This window comes from Geotrypetes seraphini, chromosome 2, assembly GCF_902459505.1.
Source record: "Geotrypetes seraphini chromosome 2, aGeoSer1.1, whole genome shotgun sequence".
Lineage (NCBI taxonomy): Eukaryota > Metazoa > Chordata > Amphibia > Gymnophiona > Dermophiidae > Geotrypetes > Geotrypetes seraphini.
Genome location: NC_047085.1, coordinates 290,441,338 through 290,459,050, shown reverse-complemented (window position 1 = coordinate 290,459,050; position 17,713 = coordinate 290,441,338). Strand labels below are relative to the sequence as shown.

Genomic DNA, 17,713 nt, shown 5'->3' with positions numbered 1-17,713 from the left:
ATATTTATTAAATCTGTGCTGACTGGCCAAACCACTTTCTTTCAAAGTTTGTCATTTAATAAAAGGGGTTGGTGTATATAAATATACTAGTCTTTAAGCCCATTACATTGTATCATAACGGGTGCTAGAATAGATGTGTTTGCTTTCTCTCCTTGGTCGTTTTCTGTTTGTCTTTCTTTATTTCTTTTTCTCTCTCTCTTTCCTTGGCTGTCCACCACCATCCCTTGCCTGCTCCCCCTGTCCAGCAGTAGCCCTTCTCCCTTCCATTTACCCCCCCCTGTCCAGCAGCACCTCTTCCTTGCTCCCCCTGTCCAGCAGTAGGCCTTCTCCTTTCCCTGCTCCCCCTGTCCAGCATCCGCTAGCCCAGGTAACCTTGGAGTTTTTCTAGGCCGGCCCACCTCGCATTATTGAAGTGGGCCGGCCTAGCAAATGCCCCACAGCTGCTGCATTTGCTGGTTGGGGGGTGAGAAGAGGTGTCCCGGCAGCGCAGGAGTCAAACCACCACTGAAATCGCCGTTGCAAGCCGCCCCACGCACCGGAAATCAAATTTGGCACGGACGGACACAGCACGGTGGCAGGGATTACAAAACCCTAAGTGTGCATGCGCACTTAGGATTTTATTATAGAGGATAGGGCTACATTTTGATTAAAATTTTTAATCACAGCAGTCCCTTGAGGGGGGCAGGCATTTTCTCTCTCTCCTTCCCACATTAGGTATCATACCTTTTGCTGGTGGGGATGCCAGTCGAAGAAGTCCACTGCCAAAGCTGTCTCCTCCTTCCTTATGGTACCTCAAGAGTGATGTCAGTGGGGGTGTCTCTAGTTGGCGCATGAACTGAGCATGCTTGAAGAATGCAACTGTCAGTGGCTAGAGGCACACCATTGACTTCCTCACTGCTGAGGCAGTATGAGGAGAAAGGGGTGACTCAGGCAGCTGATTTCTTCGGTTGATGGGGCTTCAGCTATCCCACCAGCCATTGAACAGGTACCTCAGCTTTGGAAAGGGCCTGAGCCCAGGCCTCCAAGGGCCACCTTTCCCAGCTCTTTCTTTCTCTCACTCATTCTCTCAGAGGCATCTCCCTCTATCACCCCCTCCCCCCCCTTGCAGTCCATAGCAGGCCTACCTTGGAATCCAGCCTTTGGCTTTGCAGGCTACTAGCAGCCATACAGAAAGGCTTCCTGCTGCCTCCACTGGGCATTTCTCTCTGATCCAGCCCACCTCCTTCTGAAAACAGGGAAAGGCCCAGTGCAGGCCACAGGCAGCCTTTCTGTATGGCTACCACTGACCTGTAGGACCAAAGACTGGATTTAATGTTAGGCTGGAGGCAGGCTGTGAGGGGGGAGAGGGCAGCCACGTTGGGTCTGGAAGTAAAGGAAGATTTACGCATTATTAAGAAATGATGTATTATTTCAATGAAGATATGCCGGACTGTATGGGCAGGGAGAGGGAGGCAGAAAGTGGGCTGCACAGATTATTCATTGCAGTTACATTTTTAAATAATGAATAATTAACACATTAATTGTACCGTTGACCACAATTAACGTACAGCCCTATAAATATAATAATAATAATAACTTTATTTTGTATACCGCAAGTACCACAAGCAGTTCAGAGCGGTTTACAGAGGAAGAGACTGTGCATAGACAGCGATGTTACAGAGAATAGTTTCAAATTACATTGGTGTCAGGGATGCAACAAGTATTTCAGATTCACAACAAGGCAGGAAGGAGTCAGAGAAATTTATCAAAGAGATAGGTTTTAATTGATTTCCTAAAGGATTGGTAGGAGGGTGTATTTGAAATGAGGGTGGTTAGGCATTTATTCCATTTGCCTACTTGGAATGACAGTGTTCTATCAAGGAATCTCGTGTAGATAGTTTCAAGTTTCAAGTTTATTTTTGACTTGTTGAATCGCTTAATTTAAATTGCTAAGCGATTTACAGATAAAAATATATATAACAGATTAATTAAAATTAGATACATTATCATAAAAACTAATAAATAAAATCATACAGACTAACAGCCACATAAGGAAAGAATGGGTAGAACTACAATTGTATATATTAAAAGAACATTAAAGGTAAAAAAACAACAGGTATGGGAAATAACAGAGAAATAAAAAATGGAAAGAAAAAGAATCAATAAAATTAGATTCATACATTAAACGCATCTTTAAAAAGGAAACTTTTTAAACTACTTTTAAACTGTTTCAAATCATTTTCTACTCTGAGATACTGGGGCAAACTATTCCATAATTGTGGGGCTATAACAGAAAAAATGTCAGTGCGACGAGTTCCAATAATTTTTAATGATGGAACTGTTAAAAGATTTTGGTCAGTGGATCTTAAAGAGCGTGAAGTACTATATGGAATGAGTAATCTGTCGATGAATTGGGGTTCGTTTGTAATCAGTGTTTTAAAAACTAAAAGTAATATTTTAAAAGTAATCCGATGAGTAATAGGGAGCCAGTGTGATTCAATCAAGAGTGGTGTGACATGATCAAATTTTTTGCAATTGTGTATTAGTTTTATTGCTGTATTTTGAACTATCTGAAGACGTTTTTTCTCTTTCTGGGTGATATTTATTAATAAAGCGTTACAGTAATCAAGTTTTGAAATAATTAATGAGTGAATAAGTATGTTTAATGATTTTGGCTCTAAAAATTTAGCAGTTGATCTGATCATGCGCAATTTAAAGAAACATGTTCTGACAAGCCCTTTACATTACATTACATTACATTACATTAGTGATTTCTATTCCGCTTGTGCCTTGCGGTTCTAAGCGGATTACAAGTTAGAGGACTGGACATTTCCAGTAGCATTGCAGTACATGTAATCAAGAGTGTGTCCAGTTACAATTGTTAGTCTGGACTTTTCCAGGAGAAATTGATAGCAGGTAGTAGATAGTGATAGGGAGGGGAAGGCAAACAGATAGGCATTGTGTGTGCGAATGGTGCTTGGGAATACAAAGTGGTGTGACATGTAGATTGGGGATAAGACTGTTAAGGTTTTGAAGCAAAGGCAGGCAAACTTGAAGATGACCCTTGCCTCCATCGGCAACCAGTGAAGTTTTCTGTAGAACGGGCTTACATTATCTGACTTTTTTAGGCCATAGATTAGACGGACAGCAGTATTCTGGATGAGTCTCGGGCGCTTGATGGTCGTCTTAAAGGATCCCAGGTATATGATTTTGCAGTAATCTAAGGTGCTTAAGATTAGAGACTGAACTAGCAAGCGAAAGGAGATGAAATCGAAATAGTGTTTGATGGTACAGAGTTTCCAGAGGGTGCTAAAGCATTTTTTTACCTGAGCATTGGTATGGTCTTCAAAGGTCAGACATCGGTCCAGGATAACTCCAAGGACTTTGATGGTAGGGTTGATTGGGTAAATAAGCCCGTTTAATTTCAAAGAGATATTCGTTAGCTTGTGGTCAGGGTTTGCCAGGAAGAGCTTGGTTTTTTCAGGGTTCAATTTTAGTCTGATTTGTGTGGTCCATTGCTTTACCTTAATGAGAACAGATGAGGTGAATTGTTCAGTTTCTTGTGTCAGTGAGGTTATGGGGATGATAATTGTAATGGCATCTGCATATATGAAAAATTTCAGTTTTAAGTCAGATAGCATATGTCCCAATGGTGCCATGTAGATGTTGAATAGAGATGGAGAGAGAGGGGAACTCCGCTGGGATTGCACCAAGGTTGGGAGAAGGTTCCGTCACAACAGACCTCGTAGGTGTGGTTTTTAGGAAACCTGTGAACCAGGTTAGTACTTGTCCAGAAATGCCAATAGAATCGAGGCATCTGAGCGGAATGTCTTGGTCGACAAGGTCAAAGGCACTGCTTAAGTCAAACTGGAGTATCAATGCACTTTTTTCCAGAGAAAACAGGTGGAAGAGGTGATCGGTCAGCGACGCTAGGACGGTTTCCATACTGTAGTTTGTGCGAAATCCTGACTGGGAGTTGTGTAGAATGTTGAACTTCTCTAAATGTTTCATGAGATCAAGATTAACTAGACCTTCCATTAGTTTAAGGAAAAGAGTTATGTTGGCGATGGGTCTGTAGTTGGAAACCGAAGAGACTGGTTCCTTGGAGTTTTTGATAATAGGAGTCACTAGAATGTGGCCGAGTTCCAACGGGAAGTAGCCACTGGACAGGCAAAGAGAGACCCAGGTGAAGAGTTCAGCCTGTTTCATGATAATTGGAGGACAGTTGTCTAGTAGGCAGTTGGATTTTGCATATTTGGAGTAGAGCGTAAGGAATTGTTTCCAGTCTGGGTTTTCAAAATGAGTCCAGATCATATCAGCAGTTGAGCCTTCATTTCCTAGAGCAGGTAGATTGATTGATAGGTCTGTGCTAGTAGCTATAAGAGATGTTTTCAAGTTACAAATTTTTGTGGTGAAGTGGTTGGCTAGGTTTGCTGTAGAGGGTGGGAGATCTGTATGGGAGCATTTATGTAGGTTAATATCAAATAAGGAATTGACTATTCTGAAGAGTTCTTTGCTATTCAGCGAGGGAGAGTTAATTGTTTGGGAGTAATGTTTACTGCGCTTATCTTTAATCATTTTTGTACTCTTTGACTTTTAGTCGCCAAGTGTATCTGTCATCTTTTCCTGATTTACACCATATTCTTTCTAGTTTACGTACTTCTCGTTTTAGTGCTAATAGATCTGCATCAAACCTACTAGCTGATAAACGGTGTCTTTTCTTACAGGCTTTCAATGGTGTAATGTCGTTTAGAACCTGACTGCTGAAATTTTTCCAGCCTAGGATGAAATTTGGGTCTAAGTCAGGGTCAGATATTAAGCTATAGTGTGACCAAAATTCTGCAGGGTTTAGTTGTTCTCTTGTCCATATCATTTTCTCTTTATGAGTGGTCCTTGGTTTCTTTTTGGGTTGTTTTTTGAACCAGTGTAATTCAAAATTGCATAGAAGGTAGTCTGACCAGGAGGTGGTAGCCCAGGTTTCACCTTTAAAACTGACACTGGGGGTAGTTGGAGCATTGGAAAGAAATGTGATCAGATCTAAGTGGTGACCTTTCCGGTGAGTTTTAGTTGGAGGTGGTTTGGAAAAGCCTAGAGATGTGAGGAAGGAAAGTAGATCTGCAGCTTTGGTATAGATTGGTGCAGGTGTAGATTGACATCACCGGCTAGAAGATTGTAAGGGCAGTCCATAGCATCAGATATGGGAATATATCTGTTAAGAAAGACTAGGTTAGTTCTTCTCTGTGCTGTAAATTATTCATGCTTTTGGACAGGCAGATATCTTTGGTCTTCAGCTTTGCACACCACTTAGATCAGTGGTCTCCAATCTCTTCCATGAAAAGGTCCATAAAGTGGATACAAAAGAGCTCCAGGAGCCACCAAATGATTTTAGGCTTACACATGGGGTGGTATTTTAAATACTAATTTTGATTCTACAAGCATATCAAGTTAGATACCTATACCCATTGTATCATTCCTTCTAGCAGAAACTTCCCAACCCTGAGATGCCCTGTCTGTCATATTAGATTGTAAGCTCTTATGAGCCTTTCAGCGCTATAGAAATGATAAGTAGTAGTAGTAGTAGTAGTAGTAAGTGTAAGCGATGAGGATGTACACATCATAGCCTTGGGGCTGTAGTATGAGAAACGAGACTCTGGATCTAGAGGCCGTAATGGAAGAGGCTAAGTAGGATTTAGTGGCAATCGTAGAGACGTGGTTCATGAAGAACCATGGCCGGACTATAGTTATATTGGTCCATAATCTGTTCAAGAAAGATGGGGTAGGAAGAAAAAGAGTGTGGCAAGTGGTTCGAGCTATAGCCTCAGCACCCTGAGGTTGTGGGTTCAAACCTTGTGCTGCTCCTTGCGACCCCTAGACAAGTCACTTAATCCTCCACTGCCCCAGGTACATTAGATAGATTGTGAGCCTGCTAGGACAGATGGGAAAAATGCTTGAGTACCTGATTTGTAAAGCGTTCTGAGTTCCTTTGGGAGGATGGGCTAAAAAATCAAATAAATAAATAAGTTATATGTTAAATATCATATTAAAGCCACACAGTTTCAGGATCTACCGAATAAGGGGGCACTGTGAGTTAGTTTGGAAAGAGGGAATGGAAAATGCATTTTCCATTTTACAGGCCTCCTTCACAGACAGAAGTGGATAGAGATATAATAGTAGACATTCAAAATATAGCTGTAAAAGGAGAAGTACTACTAATAGGTGATTTTAACATACTAGATATTGATTGGGGTATCCCTATTGCAGGGTCTTCTAGAAATAGGGAGATCCTGGATTCTCTACAAAGAGAACTGTTCCAGCAGTTGGTAATGGAACCCAAACAGGATGGGGTCATAATAGACTTAGTGGTTACAAACAGGGAAAGTGTGTCTGATGATATAGTGGGTGATCATCTGGCATCCAGTGATCACTGCATAGTGTGGTTTAATGTGAAGACAGATGTAGAGAGGATTCATTCGAAAGTGAAAGTTCTAGACAAAAAAAAGACAACTAACTTTGTTCAGATGGAGGATTACTTTCTGAATGGGAACATCTGAAGAATAGGAAAGCAGTGTGCAAAACTGAAAGGAGCTATTGTATGGGCAACAAACCATTTTGTAAGGAAAGTCAGTAAAAGTAAGAGGGAAAGAAAGCCGCTTTGTTTCTCAAAAGTAGTAGATGAGAAGGTAAGGAAAAAGAGGTTAGTTTTCATAAACTACAAAAGATCACAGAAAGAGGAAGACAGGTAAAAATAGCTGGAAAAATTGAGAGATGCTAGTCGAGTAGTCAGGAAATCAAAGATGCAAATGGAAGAAAAAAATAGGGGGACAATACTTTTTTTTTAGTTATATTATTGATATGAGGAAGTGCAGAAGTGGCATTGTGAGACTCAAAAGTGAAGGGGAGAAATATGTAGAAACTGATAAAGATAAGGCTTATTTGCTTAGCAATTATTTCTGTTCTGTGTTCACAGCTGAAGCACTGGGAGTGGGACTGCAGAAGACAAAAGCAAATGGGGCTGGAGGTGTTGTAGACCCTTATCAATTTTTCAGAGGATTGTATTCATGAAGAACTCGCTAAACTAAAGGTGGATAAAGTGATGGGACCAGATGGAGTACATCGGAGGGTACTGAGGGAACTTAGGGAAGTTCTGACAGTTCTGCTGGCTGACCTTTTTTAATGCTTTTCTAGAGTTGGGAGTTGTACTGGATGATTTAAGAAAGGTGGATGTTGTCCCTCTCAATAAAAGTAGAAGTAAGGAAGGAGTAGGGAACTACAGGCCGGTAAGTCTGACTTCTGTGGTAATAGAAATGCTTTTAAAATAGAAAAGAGTGAAATTTCTGGAATCCAGTGGGTTCACTAGAGGCAGGTCTTATTAGACAGATCTAATCAGTTTCTTTGACTAGGTGACCAGAGACTTGGATAGAGAGAGTGCGCTAGATGTGGTGTGTTTAGATTTTAGCAAAGCCTTTGGCAGTGCTCCACACAGATGTCTAATAAATAGAGTGTCTGGGTCAAGAACTGGTTGAGTGGAAGGCAACAGAGGGTAGTGATTAATGGAGATAACTTTGAAGAAAGGGATGTTTCCAGTGGTGTACCTCAAGGTTCTTTTCTTGGGCCTGTTCTTAACATTTTTATAAATGATATTGCTGAAGGACTGCCAGATAAGATGTGCCTCTTTGTGGATGATATCAGAATCTGCAGTAAGAGTAGATGGTGTTGATAACACAAGGAAGGAGCTAGTGAAGCTTGAGGAGTGGGCTGAAATTTGGCAGCTAAAATTTAATGCTAAGAAATGCAAAGTTGTGCATTTGGGTTGCAAAAGCCTGATAAATGGTACAATTAGGGCAGTGGTCTTCAATGCAAGGCCCGTGAGCCAATATCAGCCTGCAGAAACCTTTTGGGTGGCCTGCACATCTATCTGGAGTCCCCCTCCCCCTCCCAAGCTAGATGTGGTGCTTGCTCATCATTTTCATTCCCAGCAGCCCTGCTCTTACTCTTTAGACCACTAAACATAAGTGAAGTAAACTTGTTGCCTTTGGCGTCCTGGAAGCTTTCTTTCTTCTACTGCTTCCTGTACCTGGATAGGCGGGAAGCAGTAGCAGAGAGAAAGCTTCTGGACTGCCGAACGTAGTGTGTTGTTTAATTCATGTTGTTGGCAGCCCGAAGACTAAGCAGTGCTGCTGGGAACAAGAATGGTGAGCAAGCACCGGATCCTGCGATGGAATCACATAGGGAGGGTAATAGAGAGATGCTGGACTGCAGGGATGGGTAGGAAAAGGAAAGAAAGATGCTAGACCTCCCAGGGGAAGAAAGAGAAGAGAAAGGAAGAGAATAGAAATTCCAGACAGGAAGATGGAAAAAGAGAGAGAGAGATGCCAGGCAAGGGGATAAAAGGGAAGGAGGTGGAGGGTTTTAGATTTGTTAGGGACTAGGTGACATTCTGAGGAAGAGGGAGCCTATTCCATAAAGATGGGCTTTACTTTAAACCAGGGTGCTGGCATTGGCATTTAAAAAGGAGATAGAGTAGCTTTTCCACTAGAAACTGGAGGAAGGCAGGCAGTTTCTCAAAAGAGTATGGTTCAGAACAAGGTATCTTTAAAAGATATCACCATAATAAGGAAGATAGGGCATCCCATTAGTAGTAAGGTGTCCTTAAATACAGAGCAAACTGGTTTTAAAGATTGTAAATTATCCATGTCAATTGCTGTGTAAGTTGTAAATAGGAAAGATAAACATTGTTTGAAATGTTTGCAAATGCCAGAAGCCTAAGAAACAAAATGGAAGACTAAGAATATATTGCATTAAATTAAAAGATAGATATAATAATCATCTCTGAAGATAAACAATGGGACACTGTGATACCAGGGTACAAATTATATCACAGTGATAAGGAATTAATGGAGGCCTAGCATTATATGTTAAGGAGGACCTTGACTCAAATAGACTAAAAATTCTGTAGGAACCAAAACACACCTTGAAAGATAAGAATGTGATAATGCAGGAGTGGCCTAATGGTTAGAACAGCTGCCTCGACACCTTGAGGTTGTGAGTTTGATTCCCACTGCAGCTCCTTGTAACGCTGGGCAAGTCACTTAACACATCATTGCCCCTGGTACAAAATAAGAATCTGTCTGATATTTAAACTGCTACGATTATAACCACATCCAAAAAGCAGTATATCGAGTCCCGTCCCCTTTACCCTTCCATGGTGCGGCTGCACCTCAAATACTATGTATAATTCTGGTCACCACATCTCAAAAAAGATATAGCGGAATTAGAAAAGGTACAGAGAAATGTGACAAAAATGATAAAAAAGATGGGACAGCTTCCCTATGAGGAAATGCTAAAGCAGCTAGGACTCTTCAGCTTCAGTTTGGAGAAGAGGTCTATGATAGAGGTCTATAAAATACTGAGTAGAGTGGAAAAGGTAGCTGTGAATCGCTTGTTTACTCTTTCCAAAAATATTAGAACTAGGGAATGTAGGAATAATAAATTTAAATCAAACTAGAGAACAAGAACATAAGAACTTTGGAATTTGTTGCCAGAGAATGTGGTGAAAGCAGTTAGCACAGTGGTCTCAAACTCAAACCCTTTGCAGGGCCACATTTTGGATTTGTAGGTATTTGGAGGGCCGCAGAAAAAAATAGTTAATATCTTATTAAAGAAATGACAATTTTGTATGAGGTAAAACTCTTCATAGTTTATAAATCTTTCCTTTTGGCCAAGTCTTAATAATAATATTGTCATTTATAGCTAAAGAGAGATATGATCAAGAAACTGTTTTATTTTACTTTTGTGATTATGATAAACATACAGAGGGCCTCAAAATAGTACCTGGCGGGCTGCATGTGGCCCCCGGGCCGCGAGTTTGAGACCACTGAGTTAGCAGGATTTAAAAAAGGGTTTGGATAACTTCCTAAAACAAAAGTCCATAAGCCATTATTAAGACAGACTTGGGGAAATCCTTTTTTTATTTTTTCATTAATCTTTATTCATTTTTAAAGCTCACAATAAGTGTAACATAATACAATCATTTATACTTTAACATCACTTAATAAATCTTCAAATTCTAACTCGCATCAAATAACCCCCTCCCTTATACCCAACAGTTATTCATAAGCAAAAGAAATCATAACATATTCCCACCTCCCACCCCATCCTGGACGTGTTTGAACAAAAGGGAAAAAATTAATATTTATTCTATGCAGTATCTTGTTAATGACTGCCAAATAACCTGAAATTTTTTAAAATTTCCCTGCTGCATGGCAATTATCCTTTCCATTTTGAATATTCCTAGGATAAGCAACATACAATCCGTTTTACTTCTTGGGATCTTGCCAAGTACTTGTGACCTGGGTTGGCCACTGTTGGAAACAAGATACTGGGCTTGATGGATCTTGGTCATAGAAACATAGAAATAGACGGCAGATAAGGGCCACGGCCCATCTAGTCTGCCCACCCCAATGACCCTCCCCTACCCTTGCTTAGTGAATAGAACCCACGTGTCGATCCCATTTGGCCTTAAAATCAGGCACGCTGCTGGCCTCAATCACCTGCAGTGGAAGACTATTCCAACGATCAACCACCCTTTCAGTGAAAAAGGTCTGTCTCAGTATGGCAATTTTATGTTCTTACAAAGACAGAACATGAAGAAAAGATTGAAGGCTGGTAGGATTGGATGGTGGGTTCTGTGAAATACTTAGCTTTGGGAAATGGATAGAAGAAATCTAAAGCTATCATCTCTTATGACAGAGTGGGAGCTCCTTCTAGCAAGGGCCAAGATGCAAAGAAGTGCTTCTGGGTGTGTTTTTGTGAACTGAGATTGATTTTCTTCCACATTTAACTAGTTTGACCTGGGGTACTAACATTTTAGACCCTGTGATAAGGCCTCACATTTTTTTTACATCAAAATGATGGGGGGGTTTGTAATTGTAGAGGAGGCCCTTTTTCATTCAAGCTTTTTAACTTTTTTTTGTTTGTTTGTATGGTTTAGGGAGGCTGAAGTTACCCTGAAGTATCTGAAGGAACAGTGCAGTGCCAAGAAGTTTGGGATGGTTGGCTTTTGCTGGGGTGGAGTTGTTACTCATCACCTGATGCTGAAGTACCCAGAAATAAAGGCTGGAGTATCGCTGTATGGTAAGCTACAGATCCACCTAATCAAACAAATCTGCAATTCATCAATATCTGTGCAGGTTCCACATACTTAATGTTTGCTCTGCATTACCATAACCTAGTTTTTTTTTTCTCAGAATTTGTGTTTGAAGCTTTCTGACTTCAAACAAGGGACTCTACTGTGGAATAGAGAATAACACAGGGGAAAAATTTGTCCCCGTCCCAACGACCACAGTCCCTGCCCCGTTCTCGTGACCACTGTTCCCGTGACTACTGTCCCTGCAGCATCCATACAAGCCTTAGTACTGCAATATTTAGCTTATTCCTTCCTTATAAATCAAAGTTCTGGCTGCTGAACTAGAGAAAGAGATGTTCAGCTGGCAGGTCTTTGTTTATAAATTTTTATCAACACAACTAATATACTACTTTATCTTAAAGCAAAAAAAAAAAAAAAGAAAATAAATAGAATTTTTTTTCTACCTTTGTTGTCTGTTTTCTGCTTCCTTCATCTTCTCATTCAATTCCTTCCATCCACTGTCTGTCTTCTTTCTGCGTCTTCCATTTGCTCTGTTACTGTGCCTCTCCCTTCACCCCCCCCCCCAATTGGTCTGGCACCCATCTTCATCCCTCCTCTCTCCCATAGTCTGGCATCTCTGTCTTCTTCCCTTCAGCGTCATCTCCCCACTCTCTCTTCCCCATTTCCCTTCATCGTCTGTTCCTTTCCTTTCCACCACCACCCTTCCCTCTCGCCACCTCACCAGCCTTCTGCACCCCTTGCGTGATCCGAGCAACTCCCTCTCTCCCCCTTACCTTTGCAGCACATTTTAAGTTTACAGAGTAACTTGCTCAAATCGCCAGAGCCTCCTTGCAGTCGTGTGCATCTATGGGCAGAAGCTTCTCCTCTGACGGAACCGGAAGTTGCGTTGGAGAAGCTCCCGCCCACAGATGCATGCGACTGCAGGGAGGCTGCGGTGGCTTGAGCAAGTTACTCTGTAAATTAAAAACGCACCGCGAAGGTAAAGGGGAGGGCAGGAGATAGATACAGATTCAGCCGGTGACCGCGCGCACTCCCTCTCTTAACTGCGGGGACAAGGCCATTCACCGCTCCACAGGGCGGTGGATGGCCTTGTCCCTGTACCCGCTGTGAGCACTTTTTCCCCCCCACTGTTTTGGTGGGCTAGCCGCAGCTAACAGCCACTGTGTCATTCTCTACTGTGGAGCTAAAGGAATACCACTCTACCTGAATTAGTAGAGAACCTAATCTACTTTATCCTGGTGGCTGATTCCCTTCCCCTTATTACATCACCATATCACAATATTTGTTATGCATACAGGAAAGAAGAGTAACTTGTTTTCAGGCTGATTCCAGTGTTATCTGGAAGTTTTCTTGTTGTATGTCTTTTTTTTTGGTGGGGAAGAGCAGATTAAGAGAGGCTGGGAATGGAATTGTGTTATTTTAATTGTTTTTAATGTAAGGATTTGATTTTTGATTGTGGTTGGGCTGTTTTTATTTGATGAAAATTGCATTGAACAATATTTTTAAGACTGGGGAAGTGGCATATAAGACTTTGTAAATAAATAAAAAGGTCCTTTTTTTAAACCAGGAATAATCAGAGATGCTGAAGACCGATACAACTTGCTCAATCCCACACTGTTTATTTTTGGTGAAAAAGATACAGTCATTCCTCTGGAACAAGTAAGTTGCATTTTCCAAGTGAGTCATTTCTACAAAAAAGAAGTTCAACAAACTACAAAAACATATTTCTTTAACACTCTCCAGACCATTAGAGGTTAATCTTTACGAATGGGTATATATTGTGACAGGGAAGCCCCTGTCCCAAGGAAAAGAACAGTTAAACCTCCCCAGCATGCATCAAGGGGCTCTGGAAAACCTGGCCTGGAGCAGGCACAGCTGACTCAGCCAGAAGGAAAAATACAGAGGCAGGGTATAGCACAACCTAACAGCCAGGGGGGGGAGGGCACTGCAAACTAATTATCTCCCCTATCGATCCTTTCCTCAGGGTGAGAAACCTAAACCAACCCAGGAGGGGGTGGGGTCAGCACTCGTAGTGTCCGGGACAAGCTGCCTCAAATAGATGGGAGGCAGAGCAAGCAGGGGAGCTCAGCTGGCTCCAATCAAGGGAGGCCAGCAAGCAGCCGAGACTGCAGCTTCCAAAGTTTGCCTGTTCCCTGGCCCAGGACGCTATACAGAGGTCAGCCCAGCAGGAGGGAGATTGTAAGCCCTGGGAGATTTATTGCCTTGCCCGACAAACCCTGGGAGGGTGACCCGGGAGGTTTGCCTTGGAGAGGAAACTGTAGCAGAGAGCTGACAAGCAGGCAAGAAGGGGGATGGGAGGAACAGCCCAAGCTAGGGACTTGGAGATACAGCCTGGACTCCCTGACGAACGAGGGGGAAATGACTAGTGTTCCCGATGATAATGAATGGGAGGAGGACATGGATACCGGGGGAGAATGAGATATGAGGGCTGGTGGAGAATCCCCAAGCTAATGCAGGCTGTGCACAAGGCATAAGCAGCTCTACCTAAATTAAGGGTAATTTAAGGGAAGTCCGTTTCCAGACTTTCCAGTAAACTCCCACAGACTCCAGAGGGAAAGTTATGAGTTTTTGGTTCCTTCGGGGAGGGAGACAAGTGGGGAAGAAACGTGTGCTAGCAGCAGGAATGACTGACTGTGTGAATGAAGGAGCACAGACTGGGAATTGCCAGCCTGCCCAGGAGGAAGGCGTGGGTCCAAGAAAACTGAGCACACCTTGGAATGTATGTTTTGAATACGTTTTTTTTCCTCTGCTGATAAAGACTGTGAGGGGGTGCCCAGAATAAAGCTCAGGGCGGATAGCCCACATTGGAGCGAGAGTGATTGATTTAATGGACTTATGGAACATTGATTTGTTGGACCCATTTTTGTTTACCTTATTCCTGGAAGTGTTAATAAACCGGAGAACTATTTTTTTTCTGAAAATCCTTTTCCTGGTTTTTCTTTCTGCCAGCCATACAAAAGGCGTTACATAAATCTGCCTGTGGTCCGCGGCGGGCTTCCCATCTACTCGGGCACTGGCCCGGCCACAATATCCAATCATAACCAGCAGGTGGAGACTGAAAACAAAACTGTGAGATAGTACATAAGATATCCCCTTCTCTATTCTCATCAGTCTACTTCAGTCTCCAGCAGGTGTTGAGTGATCTGTACCCATCTCCCTTGGTAGGGCTGTTGGAATTTGTTTAGGGGTTTTCTGGTCCCTGTTTTTGGCCGGACTGAGCTTGGGCGGGTCCTGTTTGGGGGGTCCATCCGACCTCGGGGGTGTCAAACCCAGCGGGTCTTGAGCGGGGTCCCTCCCCCCACTTCCTCCACCTCCCCACATTTTTTTAGAGGAGCCTCAGCAGTCAGCCTTGCCCCCTAAATCAAGCAAGGCCTACTGCTTCGAGAGCCTGTGGAGTCTGTAATGTAAAAAAAAAAAAATAAATCCTGAGGTAGTGCTGTTCGGCAGGGTTGTTTCCCTGTCAGTTTACTGTATTGTACTGTATTTTTGCACTAACTGGCACTTTTCTTCTAGCTAGGTCGCGTATGGAGTAATTGTGCCCTTCTCTGGGTGAGTGTGACACAATTTGGTCCAGCTGTGAGGCACTCGCGGCCGGCCTGAACTCTGCAGTTTGGATGCATTAGGAAGCTAATATTTATACTCAGCTCTTTAATGTATGTCTGTTGTTTTTATGTATTGGGATCTATTCACTGCCTTTAGGAAGACATTCACTCAAGAAGATGCTCCCAATTGGACTAGAAACCTGATGCAACTTACAACAAAAGAAAATACAGGGCCTGATTATGCAGAAAGGTGTAACCAGGCAGGAGTTGCTCTTGCCCAATTGAACCATGCTGAATGGGCTGACTGATATTATTCAGCAGCACTTAAACTGGATAGTGCCACTGAATATCAGCTCAGACTGCACAATCAAAATCCAGCTAGTGCCAGAGGAGTTCCAGGATGGCGTTAGGGAGTTGCTGGAACTTATGCAGGCATGGACCATTATCAGTGCCAGTGCCCCCATAGCTAAGCAGCTAAATGGGACTGCACAAAAAGCTGTCCTAAATTTAATTGTTTAGTTATGCAGTATAACTTTCCGGTGGCCTGTTTTACCCCTTCCTCCCGTTTTGCCAATTTTTTCTTGAATCCATTTCTCCAATGTCCTGAAGGTTGGGAGGTGGGGTTTGAGGAAGAGTGGATTCAGAAGAAGCGGGAGAGATCGGATTGGGGAACCTTGGGGGTGGTTGAGGAATGGAGTGGAGGGGATCAGAAATTGATTCAAGGAAGATCATCAAAAGGGGTGATCAGAGACATCTAGGAAATATTACAGTGTGGCGGATATGACTCAGATATCTTATGTGGGCCATTATTAAATGTTGAGCAGGATCTGCATAAATACCAGTGGCCAGCAGATGCATGGTCATGCCTGGATATTTAGTGTCAGTGTTTGGCTATGGCCTGGCAATGAATATCCAGGTTTAATTGAACCAATGACTGACAATTACAAAATACAACATATTAACAATTTAAATTCATAAATACAAGCCCAGCTTAAAGAAAGTCATATATGGGAGTGTGTGGTACAGTGGTTAGAGCTACAGCCATTTGCAATCTGAAGTTGTGAGTTCAAATCCTGCTCTGCTCCTTGTGACCCTGGGCAAAGCCATTTAATCCCCATTGCCCCAGATACATTGGAAAAGAGTGTGAGCTCGTCGGGATAGACAGGGAATAATGCTTGAGTACCTGAATAATCCTAATCCGCATAGAATTGTAGAATATGCAGAATATAAATTATTGTTTTAAAAAAATATACAATGCAGTTTCATAAATATAGTTTACAAAATTCAATCTAGTAGACTAAAATGTAATTTTGTTATATCAACTCAGGAGTCCGTATGTATGATGATCAATCCATTCCCGCAAACTGGACTTGCAGAAGTGAAAATACTTAACAGCTTTGAGCACTTCCCACATAGAGGTGGAGCACAATGCATCCTCCAGTTTTTTTTCTGCAAGCGAAGTGCAGAGGTGTTTCTGATCTACTCTGCTGAATTTTTTCTTTTTCTCGGCTTTAAGTTCGTTTTCCTAAGGCTGCGGTGCCCTGAGACCTCATTCTTGGGGATTCTCTGCCTGGGAAAGGATGCAGGTTCCGCTGAGCATAGACTGCTGCTCTCCAGGGCACATCTTCATGTGGACTTGGGGAGCCAGCCTGCTGCAAGACTTCAGGGCTTGGAGTCCATTCCCCTATGAGCCAGCTTATCTTCTGAGTTTCTCAGTGACTTGAGTGCAGGTTGTGGGTACCCTGTGTAAGAAACCTTGGGGAATCAGGGCACTGGCTGCGTAGTTTACCTACTCTGTTGCGCTTTGATGGTGGGATTGGAGGTCTTGGTCAGTGTTTGTCCGACTGGCAGTCAGAAGATTTCTTGGGTGGAAGTTGTGTTTGGAAGTATCTGGTTTGTATAGCCCTATATGGGTCAAAAAATTTCAATTTTGAGATTTTTTATGGTTAGGGTTCAAGTTCCCTAGCTTCAAAACCCCTATTTCTGTCTTTTTGAATTTTCAAATTAGTCTCCATAGGCCATTTATGGTGTGAATTTGCTGGTGGCTGCCATCTTGGATTTCAATTGATCTTATTTTTTTCAAAAGCCTCTATCTGCCTCAAAACCCTTCAATCAACCGGGATGGACTCCTCAGGGGGTGAGGATGCTATTTCTTGTAAAATTTGTGCTGGATGTCTGACAGAGCAGTATCCGTATACCGTGTGCTGCAGTGCATGTGAGTGAGGGGTGAGAGCTTCAAGCTTAGCCCCATCCATGTCCTCCAGGGATGGTGAACTGCTATGGGTCCAAGAAATGGGTAGAAAGTTCCATCTGGAACCCCATTTTCATGAAGACTCGAACGCAGGCGCGTGGTGTCCATGGAATTCAGGAGTGCCCAGCCAGAGATTCTTCAGATTCATTTACTTCCCCTACATAAGGCTTCTCCCCAGAGTTTGTGAATCTTATGTGAAAACCTTCCTAACAAGGCCAAGACAGGTAGTGCAGCCTGCGTGCACACAGCCATTGACCCAGGGAGGCTCTTCTCCCCTGGTGTCTGCTTCTCGGTTAAGCAAGCCGGGCCCCAGCTCCAGTGTCCTTTTGGAGCAAGGCTGGCTGGATTGGAGAACAGACTCCATGCCGGTTTTATCTCAGGGCTCCAATACAGTCCTGGATGACTCCGGTTCCCTGTTTGGGCAGTCAAGAGGCCTCCCTGGCTTTGGACCAGGGGGACAACCCTCACATCTGCTGCCTCTTCAAGTCAGTCTCTGTCCACCAGTTTATTTATGATACTGTTAGAGAATTGAAGCTGCAATATTAACCCTCCGCTTTCAAGTGCACAGTCATGAGTGGCTCTAATGCTCAGACCTCCTTCTTTCAAGTGCATCTGGATGTTACAGTCCAAGGCTGTAGAAGTAAAAATACCTTAATCATATACTAGCGTACCAAGCAGCCTCTCACGATAAAGAATTCCGAGTGTTATTGCTCACAGCCCATTCTTATAAACATTTTAGAATCCAGCTGAAGACCTATCTTTTTTCCAAGTATC

At 42.7% G+C, this 17,713-nt stretch overlaps 1 protein-coding gene across 3 annotated transcripts in view; it reads left to right on the top strand.

Annotated features, from left to right (window-relative positions):
- CMBL (carboxymethylenebutenolidase homolog) overlaps positions 1–17,713 on the top strand; it is a 66,041-nt gene that overhangs the window by 26,832 nt on the left and 21,496 nt on the right. For all 3 annotated transcript variants that reach the window (XM_033929819.1, XM_033929817.1, XM_033929818.1), the window contains exons 4-5: positions 10,970–11,112; positions 12,693–12,784. In XM_033929819.1, the coding sequence (XP_033785710.1) occupies positions 10,970–11,112; positions 12,693–12,784 (235 nt within the window). The remainder of the gene's footprint in view (positions 1–10,969; positions 11,113–12,692; positions 12,785–17,713) is intronic.